The sequence below is a fragment of the Durio zibethinus genome, chromosome 23, assembly GCF_047325235.1.
Source record: "Durio zibethinus cultivar Kanyao isolate XHJ-2024 chromosome 23, ASM4732523v1, whole genome shotgun sequence".
Lineage (NCBI taxonomy): Eukaryota > Viridiplantae > Streptophyta > Magnoliopsida > Malvales > Malvaceae > Durio > Durio zibethinus.
In genome coordinates this window covers 18883380-18894593 of record NC_143184.1, presented here as the reverse complement: position 1 = coordinate 18894593, position 11214 = coordinate 18883380, and the positions used below count along the sequence as shown (strand labels likewise).

Genomic DNA, 11214 nt, shown 5'->3' with positions numbered 1-11214 from the left:
TTCTTCTTCTACATTTACATTTTCAGTGCTGGCCCCTTATTAATTCAATTTTTTTTTTATTTGGGCAATGAGTTCATCTATTTTAACTTGTAAACTTGAGTCGAAGTGAAGTGTAAAAGCAATTCTAAAATAATTTTCATTGTGTTAGTGCCAATCAACAAGTGATTCATCGTTTAGCAGTACTTTTCAAATATTTTTGGAAGGAATTGGGTTGTTTGTTTGCAGCTTAGAAATTGAGTTTAGCTTAAAAAAGCAGAGATTATAATTAAATGATGTTCTAGTTTCAGTTTAAAGCTGGCAACTCAACTCAACCACAGTGGCAATTCTGTCATTTTATACTAGATTTAAAGTGCATCAATGATAAATCAAATTAAATAAAATGATACATATGGTATGATAAATTACAAAACAAGTACTGAACGTAAAAAATTAGAAACAAAAAAGGCAAAAGAAATTGAATCTATTCGAATCTCATTTTCCTATCATCTGAATAAAGCCTCTATTGATGTGACTTTGCTCCTTCCTTCTTCAACATTTGCAGCAAGAAATCATTCCAAGTATCAATCGGACCAGGCATGCACCAATGCAGACAATCACTGAACAAGGTCATATTTTCATGAGGCCAATGCCCATATTTGCTAGGATGACCATCTGGTCGCAACAATGCTGCTTGTGTTATGTCCATTAGCCTATATCTCTTTCCCTTCTTTCTCCCTTCTCTTTCTGCAGTCCTAAATTCCTCCATTTGAATCATGTAAAGCTCGAAGTTGTCGCCATCCAACGCCGTCTCATTGCTCGTAAACGGCTTTGTTCTTACACAATTTCCACCATGATTCCACCATCCGTTCTCAAAGTGTGATGGTGCAAAAGTTCTTAAAAATGTTATGCCTTTGAAATTTTCTAAGCTATTAATAGCCCTAAAAGCAGTCCTGAAAGCCTTTCTATAGCCATAGAACTTTGTCAAGTCTGTCACATTTTCTACGAGGCAAAAATGGCAACCAACAATTTGGTGATTTTCATAGAAAACTAATGAGCGAGAAAACCAATGCCCTCCGGAGATAATTAGGTAGTCGAATTCTTGGATTTGGGTTGTCCATTTTTCATCAAATTCGTCAAGATAGAGATTAAAGAGTCCGGTTTGTGTCGGACCGTTCACCTCTCTTTGTTTTGATTTGACCAAATATGTAGTCCAAAAATAAGCAATAGTGAAGTTGTAAGTTGTGTATTTCCATCGTTTGAAATTATCATCCGGTGTATATGAAACATCTACAGGGTATTCCACCTGAAACAATAATGCCAAAAAAACTTAAAAGACTTCAACAGAATTAACAAGTTTTAGACATTTTTTTTCATTTTTGCTTAGAAAATTGGGCACAGCAAAATTAATACATTAAAAACTATCTAGACCTTAAAATGAATTCAAATCCTCTGCCCTCGCTTCCCTGCCCTCATTGGTGCCAAGGCAAGACATTATGCCATTATGCCATTGGCCACTAAATTGTATAGTAAACCTTTTTTTAATAAGAAAATTAAAGTTGAAGTAAACATTTTGCCATTGGTTGCAACCTAATTATTTTGAGTCATCCAATACCTTTACAAGTTTTTTTTTTTTTTTTAGAATAAAGGTCTTTTCTATTCTATAACGATCTAAATTTCAAATTCAAAGCGGTATCATTTCTATAATAATAATAATAATAATAGATCACCATGAATATATGAACAAATAATTAGGACAGTGAATGATCAGTAACAAGGTGTTTCCAATTGCAATAGATATTAAAAAAAAAAAAGAAGCAATCAATGGGTTGGTTCAGGTCAAGACATTATTAAATAGAATTTAGACCAAATCAATGTAATTAGATGTTTTACCACCAAAAGAAATTGGAATAAATGAGCAAATGCTAACAGACCAAATCAATATTGCATTAAATATTTTAGCCACCAAGGAGTCCACATCACCAGAAAGATGAGTGCGCTCCGCGTACCAGAAATTTGTTAATATTTTATAATATTAGAATATCCCATTACATCTAATCAAACTTTATTTTGTCAGATTGCATGGAAAATTATAAGCAGGTTAATTAATTAAACAAATAAAATTTGTCCTTCTTATCTCATTTCCATTGGTAGTTAGAATGTCAACATAGATATGTAGCTGGCAACATCTTAACTATTATTAGAGAGAAAGACACAGGAAAACTAACAATTTACAGAAAACCATCATTTTGATTATTACTTTCTGTTTAGGAATTGTTCAATTCAAATGGGTATCATTTATCAGTTTGGCCCGGTCCAAATCAAGCTTTTCAATTCTACATATAACGAAGATATCACTTATATATATTAGTGTAATTTTTATATATTTTTTTTGAATTTTTAGATAAAAATTATTAAATTATTAAATTTTATTTTAATTTAAATAAATAATAAATTTAATTTTGATCCGAAAATTTGAAAAAAAAAAGTTACAAAGTGGATCCCTATATATAAATATATATTTCATTAAAATCTTCAATTGGTTACACCTGCGTGCTTCTGTTCCCATGCATGGCATTTGCTTTTTTTTTTTTTTTTTGACATATATTTAGTAATAAGAATCATTTTTAATAATGTTTTCTGACTTTTTGTTTAGGAAAAAATGTTTATTGCACTAGTATGCATGTTAACTAATAATTAGAACAACTGTAACACTAAAGACTCCACATATTATTAATCTCCATTATTTCACCCAATCTTTGATTTACATGATGGCTTAGGTAAACTACCCACCCTTTCTTAATAAATAAAGCAATTAGCGATAGAGAAATGTTGGGGGGCCATTCCAATTTTTACAAATTAATTTAACAAAAAAAAAAAAAAGAAAAGCATAATGCCAAAAAATCAACTCTGAAATCAAAGCTAAAATAGACTTTCAATCACATGTTCATCCTTTTAGCAAATTTACTTCGTAAGTATATATGTAGAAATTTGCCAAAGCAAGAAAGAGTTCAATAGAAAAGGTTGATGCTAAAATTTATTTGGCATGTTTTTTGAAGGCAACTTCTTGTATGTAATGGTGACCAATTAGATTCACAGTTGAAAATTAGATATATGTGGTAACAGTGTTATGTTTGTTGATAAAATATTACAGTTTTAACTTTAATGATCGGGACTAAATTCTTCATAACTTTAAATATATAGAAAACTTAGTTTGTAACTCGTGCATTACACGGATCAGTGTTTTTATATATATAATTATGCACTTAAATAATATTTCTAATAAAAATACAAATTTTATATATACATATATCTATGTGACCTCCAAGAAAATAAAACTTTTAAAATATCCAATGAGCAATATTATTAAAGAAAAAAAAGTAATATTTTATAGGAAAAATTTTGAATTAACTCAAGATTGCTTCCTTAATTTTGCATTATTACGTTTATTCCAATTTGAGATAAGTTAATATTCTTTTAAAAAATAAACTTATATATTAGATATATATTCTAATACTAATAAATAATACCAATTTGATAATAAAAGACTTTATCACATAATGTTTTTATATATAGTAATAAATACAATAATTAATAAAAAAGATAAATATAAATTCTTTTCTTCCCCCCTTTCTTTTTGGTTGCATAGAAATAGGTAGAAGATATATAAAAAAGATAAATTTTTTTATATATAATAATGCTCTTTGACTTAATTAAAGAAATTACAAAAAATAAAATAACATATAAAAATATACAATTAAATATTCATATGTATATATTTTCAATTAAAAAAAACTACCCACTTTAAAAATGCACACTTTTTTATAGTATTATTCTCATCCAAAATACAAAATTTCTTGTATATGGGAGATAATAGATATTATTTATAAACATTTATTTATAAAAAAAAAAAAAAAAAACTATTAAGCAAAGGTGATAATAAAGTTAAAAAAATAAAATCATTTACAATACCACTAATATAGAGATATTAATAACCAAACAAACTTACTAAATACTAAAAAAGTTAATGAAAAGGTAAAATATGTCAATGGACCAGCATAAAAATTGTATAGTAATATAAATAATATAATAACTTGATAAATCAAAATAATGTAAAAAAAAATAAAACATAAAATATATAAAGCCAAGAAAGTATATTATAAAATATACTATAAACCGATAAATTAAGGTAGCACAAAGATTAAATTGTGTTAAAAAAAACATGGAAGAAAAATCTTTTAACACCTGTTGGTTATTGTATAAAAATAAAAAATAAAAAATTAGTCAGTAAAGTTTAAAATCTATATCTACAATCACCTTCATAGGATGGTATTTGTAGGCAACATAAACTATTTATGGCAATAGGAAAATTTCTATGATTTTGGATGAAAAATCAAAATTTTAAATTTTGATTAATTTAATTATTTCCGTAGCAAGAAAAGCAAATAAAAGCTAGCCTTCATTCTCAGATTCCTTTCACCAAAAATTAACATATTACCCCACACACACACACACATATATATATGGTGTACTTTAAATTGTTTTAATTTGTAACCAATTGAAAACTTATAGTACAAAAGAAAACATTTTCTTGTCTAATTAATTTAATTTAATTTGATTGACAGTGATTTAATGTATTTAATAGTAATTTATTTATTGAAAGGAAGAACATTATTTATTTAGAAGTGAATAATTGTAATTAATTTTTTAAAAATATTATTTGTTAAATTAAGAATGTATATTTATTAAATGATAGACACATGGCAATTGTTTAAGATTGTCCACATGTAAAGAATAAAAATTACACAATAAACTTTTTCCTTTTATATCAAAGGTTTTGGATTTTATATATTTATATAATATTTATTTTAGTCAATTAATCATTTAATTGTAAATAAGAATTTTTTTTACATGTAAATAAAAATAATTGAATGTGTTTGATAATAATGGAAATAAAAATTTGAAATTAAATTTATTTTACCATTAAATTCTAAATTTTAAATTTAAAATGCATAATTAATTCTAAACACATGTCAATTTTTTAAATTATCCACATGTTGAAAATATAAATTATCTAAATAAATTATTCTTTTTATAAAGGTTTTGACTTTTATATATTTTATATGATATATCTGACCACACACATATGACACGCATACACATACACATACACACACATATATATATATATATATTTGGAAATTTATCAAATTCATATATACTATTGGAAATTCTAAATTTTACAACCGAAAGGATTGTAATTAGAATATATTTTAAAATTTTCAAAAATTAATATAATAAAAAACACATAATAACTTTTTAATTTTTTTATCGAATTTAAAAACTTCAAAGATAGTATAGCAGGTAATAAAAATAATAATTGTTTGTTTAATTTTGTTGAATTAATTGGGTTGTTGCAAAAAATTTAGATGGAAAATTAAGAAACCTACCCTGGAGAGGAGGCATATCAAAGACTCCATTTGGTTTCTACCGACAGAATCTCCAACAAAGGCCAAGGACTTGCCTCTAACAATTTCAAGGAACTGAGCAGGATTAAAAACAGGAAGCTCACAGCCATCAGGTTTCCACTTCCATTTCATGAACTCCGTATCAGGCCTTCCATATTTCATGCAATTCTGATGCTCATGTATTCCCCGGCATGTCGTGTTCGTGTAGTAAGGTGCATCAGGATTTGGTACCCATTCCCCGGTAAATATGTCACAAGTCTCACTTTCAGATATACTTATTGAAGCGTCGGGTTCTTGAGAATCATATGTGGATGATGGCTTGGAAGAGGAGTGTTTTAACAGGTACAAAGGATATCCTAGCAAAGGGTAAAATACAGGGATGATAGTGAGCAAAGCTAAGGTGCCAAAGATTATAAGTAGGAAAATTTTTGGTGTTTTTGGCTGTGCATGGCTTCTGCCCAAGGGAAGCTCTACTGAATGAGGCTTCATTCAGAAAGAGAAGGAGAAACGTAGAAAAAACTATATGGTTTTTTTGGAAACAGTTAAGCAATTCGAAAGAGACTAAGCCAATGTATTTAAAGTTGTTGTATATATTTTAATAATAAAAACTTTTTGACTGTTACTATATTTAATATAATAAAATTTCTTTTAACACCTAATAATATTAGTCTTTAGGAAATAATTGTCATAAAATTAATTATGATTTTTTCAATTGGTTATAAATTTTAAAACTTATAATTACGTTCTAAAAATCAAATAACAAATAATCTATTTTATTCACTAATTCTATAAACCACACATAGTTAAATATTTTTTTATTCTTGGGTAATCAAGGTATTCAGTTTTTTAAGCTTTATTAATCTACTATTAATGTAGAATTGTAAAATCTATTACGAAGATATAACTTGGCTATCGTATCTTGAAAGCGATAAGTTTTGAGAACCTGCTGCACCGATTGATACAATCATATAGGACCATGAATAGTCTTAACAAAAGCGAAATATTCGTGCCTCAATCTAAATCTTCATACTATCAATGAAATCAATCTATTTTGTTTTCATTTATTATTTTTGTGACTATTATTTTTTCTGTTAATTTTAATTTCCAGTAATAACAAATGTTGTTGCAAGTTCAAAATAATAATAATAATAATAATAATAATAATAATAATAATAACACAAATAATTACTTTTTATATATGGTTTTTTGGACTTACATAATTACATTTGATGGACTCAATTATAAAATATAAATTAAATATTACTAAACTCCAAATTTAATTCAATTAGTTTATAAAATCATTTTAAAAAATTAATATTCAACATTTATGAAGTACAAATCTCAAAACCTATAACACATTCTCCAATATTCAGATGGCGACCAACTTAATAAAAATAAAAAATAAAAATTGCAAGTTATCCTATCGTAATTAAGACAAGGCATCATCAATGTGGTTATTGTTTTGTTTACCTGTTTTGAATTATTGGTATTTTTTATTAGAAATGATGAAAAGATCCCTTTTAACTACCACCTATTGATTGTAAAATGGCACCTAAATCTCTAGAACGTGATGTAAGTGATTGTAAAATGGCACCTAAATCTCTAGATCCCTTTTGACTCTCTACTCTTTGTGCACCTAATTTGAATTCAAATGTTCATTGGGCTTTGAGGAGAGTGAAAGAGACAAGGAAACTGATTGTCATATTTAAAATAATAATAATAATAATTATTATAGTGGTTGCTATGGACTTAACTCATTTTTGGATTTTCGTGGCGTCAAAATTAAAATTACCTTTTTAGAAAATGAGATTAGTTAGATATTAGCTTTGTCACCAAGTGTTGACACCAACTATCAGCTAACTTGTCGAGCTAGAAGTGTAAATGTTTTTCAACAAACTACAATTTAGGAGCATAAGATATTCACTTTTTTTAATAAGATTCATTACATTTATTATTAAATCAAATATTTAAGGTATAGACTAAATAATATGTTACCAAACTGTCATTAACTTGTAAGTTGTTTGCCACATAGTCATTTTTGTTTTATAGCAAGATGTGATTTTCCGATATTGGTGATTTATGGTAAAATTTTTTACAATGGTATTTAGGGTCTAAGAGCATTTTAATCTTTTCATTTCTGTTAGGACAGACAAACACAACCTAGTTCAACGTCACTTCTGACTGTTTGTCTCAGTTCATATAATTGATGGCGTATGCATGTCGTTTATGCGCAACAAGGAGCGTACCACATCAGGCTGACAAATCTCATTGAATCACATCATTTACGTCTCTTTCATTTCGCTGTCTTACGTAGCCTTAAGTCTCTCATTTACTCTTAAGTAGATAATAATAAGTACGATACACAAAATAATTTTTATTTATTTAATATAAATATATATAAATTAATTTTTTAATTATATTTAAAATTTTAAAATTTATAACGTATATAAAATTTATATATCTTAATTTGTCATTAAAAAATAAAATTTTTAAAAATAACAAAAAAAATTATCTTTCTTTTTGATATTTTTGTTTACAATAATATTTATACACTTGTAAAATTATATTAAATAAAAATAAATTATATCTTTTTGAAAAAATAAAAATAATATTGTTGAATGATAAATTAAATAAGAAAAGAACTATGAACACATTTTCACTTTAGTAATCTTAACAAAATTATCATGTAAAATATGAAAAATGTTAGAAAATATGTTAAAAAAGAAAAAATAAATTGATAAAAAATTATTTTTCATAAGAATGAAAACTATAATAACAATAAAATATATCTTAGAAAAATTTTATAAACAAAAAAGAATTGAAATAATAATAGAATACACCTTTAAAAAAGTTACTAAAACAAAAAAAAAATTGACGTATAACACATTATATTTATAATCTTAAATAAAAGAAGTATTAATACACTTTCACTTTAATAATCTTGACTAAATTATTATATAAAATATGAAAAATGTTAGAATATATGTGAAAAAATTAAATTAAAAAAAATTATTTTTCATAAGAATTAAACTGTAATAACAATAAAATATATCTTAGAAAAAATTTATAAATAAAAAAAATTACAGTAGTAGTAAAATATACCTTAAAAAATTAAAAAATTGATGTATAACACATTACATTTCTAATTTTAAATTTATAGAAGAATTCTTTAATGACAATTAGGATTAAATAGATCATTTTTAAAATTTAAAATGGATATAATAAGTGATAAAGATAATATTAAATTTTTTACATTTATTTGAATATAAATTTGATAATTACAGTTTAAATTGATGTAATTATTTTGATAATCTTATTATTTAAAGATTTAAAATCGAATTTTTTGAATTTTCAAAATCTTACATAAAATTATTTGAATTTTCAATGTCTTATGTAAATTTTTTAAAAAGATAATTTTTTAAATCAAAATTTTTAAATCAAGATAAAAAAGATTATTGAAAGATTTGGATAAACTTAATCTTTGTAATTTTTAAACATATTTGAAAGATTTTGATAATTAAATAATTTTCTAAATAAGGTTTTTTGGTAAACAACTAAAATTATTTATTAAAAAAATAAATTTCATATTTCATATTTTTAATTTTAGAATATATATCTCTAAATTGATTTGATTTTCAATTATAACTTGAATAATTTTGATATTTAAATAAATTTAAAATTAACTCATTTGTAATTAAATGAAATTATCTTATTTTTTAAAAAACTATCATATGTGTCATTTAGTAGGGTTGTCCACTAAACACTTATGTGGCAAATTTTTTTTATGTATGTTGTTATATAATATATATATATATATATATATATATATATATTTTAAGCATTAGTGAACAATTTCTAGATTAAAGATATCAATTTTATTCATATCTAATAAGAAATTTAATTTTTTTAATCGATTAAAAATGAAAATAAGTATTATATTATATGGATGAGTATAATTTAAAATTATTATTAGATATATGGATAGATAATATATTACCCGTCCCTCACTTGTATCTTACATATATATTTTTATATATTTAATAAATAGATTTTTTATTAAATGATATAAATCATTATTTTAGATTAATTAGTGTAGACACCAGATTTTGTTCGAGTATATCATTTTATTTTTATTTATTTATTCATTTATTTATTTATTTGTTTTGTTTGGTTTTGTATGATAGTAATAATATTTTTAATGTTAATAGTAATGAATTGGTTTAATTAATTAAAAAGAGTTATTACAAAATTTGTTAAAAGTTTTATTATAAAAAAAATTTAAAATTAAAATTAAATTACAAAAAAAAAAAAGAAAAATGGAAGGAAAGTTGGGATAGGGATAGGTATGGTGCCGTGTACGGCACCGACCTGTCCATACGCCATGCCACTACCTTCCCCGATCCCATCAGAGCCCCTACGCCCGATCTATTCCTACTACTTGAAACCACTAACCCTACCCTACCATCAGCACCCATACTTTACCAAATGCTTGCTCACCGGCTACCACTGTCTCCAGCCCTATAAAACACCAAACTTTTCCCCTTTCAGGCTCTCTCAGACAACCTTTGGCACTAGATACCTAGCTTTTTCCCACCAGACATACTGCCCTCAAACACTCTCTCTTCTGGGACATATTCTTGAACACAAACTTAGATACCCAAAACCCCTCATCACTCGCACTTAAACTAATAACCACTACCAAAAAATCACATCAAACACCCTCTCACCCCACGCACCTTACAATGCTACCTCTAACCCAAATAGAAAGCAAATGGTCCCCAAACACACAAATAGAGAAACAAAAACAAAGCCACACAACTCTCGCCTAAGCCGCGAGGAACCCAGCATCGACTACCTGTAAAAATAAAAAATCATCATCAACTTCAGTTTTTTTTTTTTTAAAGAACAGAAAACTTTGAACCCCGATCTATGTCGATCGGGGGCATTTTCGACGAAGAGGAGATCGGATCTGAAAAGCTCGCGTTGAAGAAAGCTTCTTAGAGGATTTCAAAATTTTTCAAACACCACCGACGGTGGCCCAGATGGCGACCGACGCAACAGCATGACATAGGCGATCGATCATCGATGGATCCCCCCAACTTTCCCTAGAGCTCTAATTTTTTTTTTTTTTGGGAATAGGAGAAGACTGAGCTAAAAAAATAACTTTGGCTTTATATATATATAAAAAAAAAAAAAAACCCAAAACGACGCCATTTTGGACCAAAGATCCGTACGTATCTATCCACCCGACTCGAGATCCGGGTAAACCGACCCATTGACCCGCCTTACATAGCCTTTAGTCGGTCCAGATGAACCGCCATCGAATCGGCTTTGAACCGATTTGAACCACCTCAACTCCAAACCATCAGATTGGACCGAACCGACGTTGATCGAATCGTTGACTGGTCCGATTCAGGTATTTTTTTTTACATTTTTTTATCATTTTAACTTTATTATTATTATTATTATTATTATTATTATTATTATTATTATTATTATTATTAGAATAAGTGTATGTGTTTATAATTAATAATAATGATAATAAAAAAAAGATGTTTTAATACTTTTAATTCTTTTAACATATATTTGCACAAGTGTTAAATGCAAATAAATAATAATAAAATATATATAAATTGATTGTAAAAACACTTGAACAAGTTTTTTCCTGCCTAGATGTTGAAGGAATTTTTTTTTAATCATGTTTAAAATATGATAATTCTGTCTAGATGTTGAAAAATTATCATTTTGAAAAGAATAATAATAATAATAA

The 11214-nt window shown here is 26.1% G+C and overlaps 1 protein-coding gene across 1 annotated transcript; it reads right to left on the bottom strand.

Moving 5' to 3' along the window:
* Window positions 1–350: 350 nt before the first annotated feature.
* On the bottom strand, window positions 351–5986 carry LOC111313622 (protein trichome birefringence-like 19). Its single transcript, XM_022914294.2, has 2 exons — window positions 5427–5986; window positions 351–1282 (listed from the first exon to the last, which is right to left on the bottom strand). The coding sequence occupies exons 1-2, from the start codon at window positions 5931–5933 to the stop codon at window positions 500–502; spliced, it is 1290 nt and encodes a 429-aa protein (XP_022770029.2). The 5' UTR covers window positions 5934–5986; the 3' UTR covers window positions 351–499.
* Between the last annotated feature and the right edge of the window lie 5228 nt (window positions 5987–11214).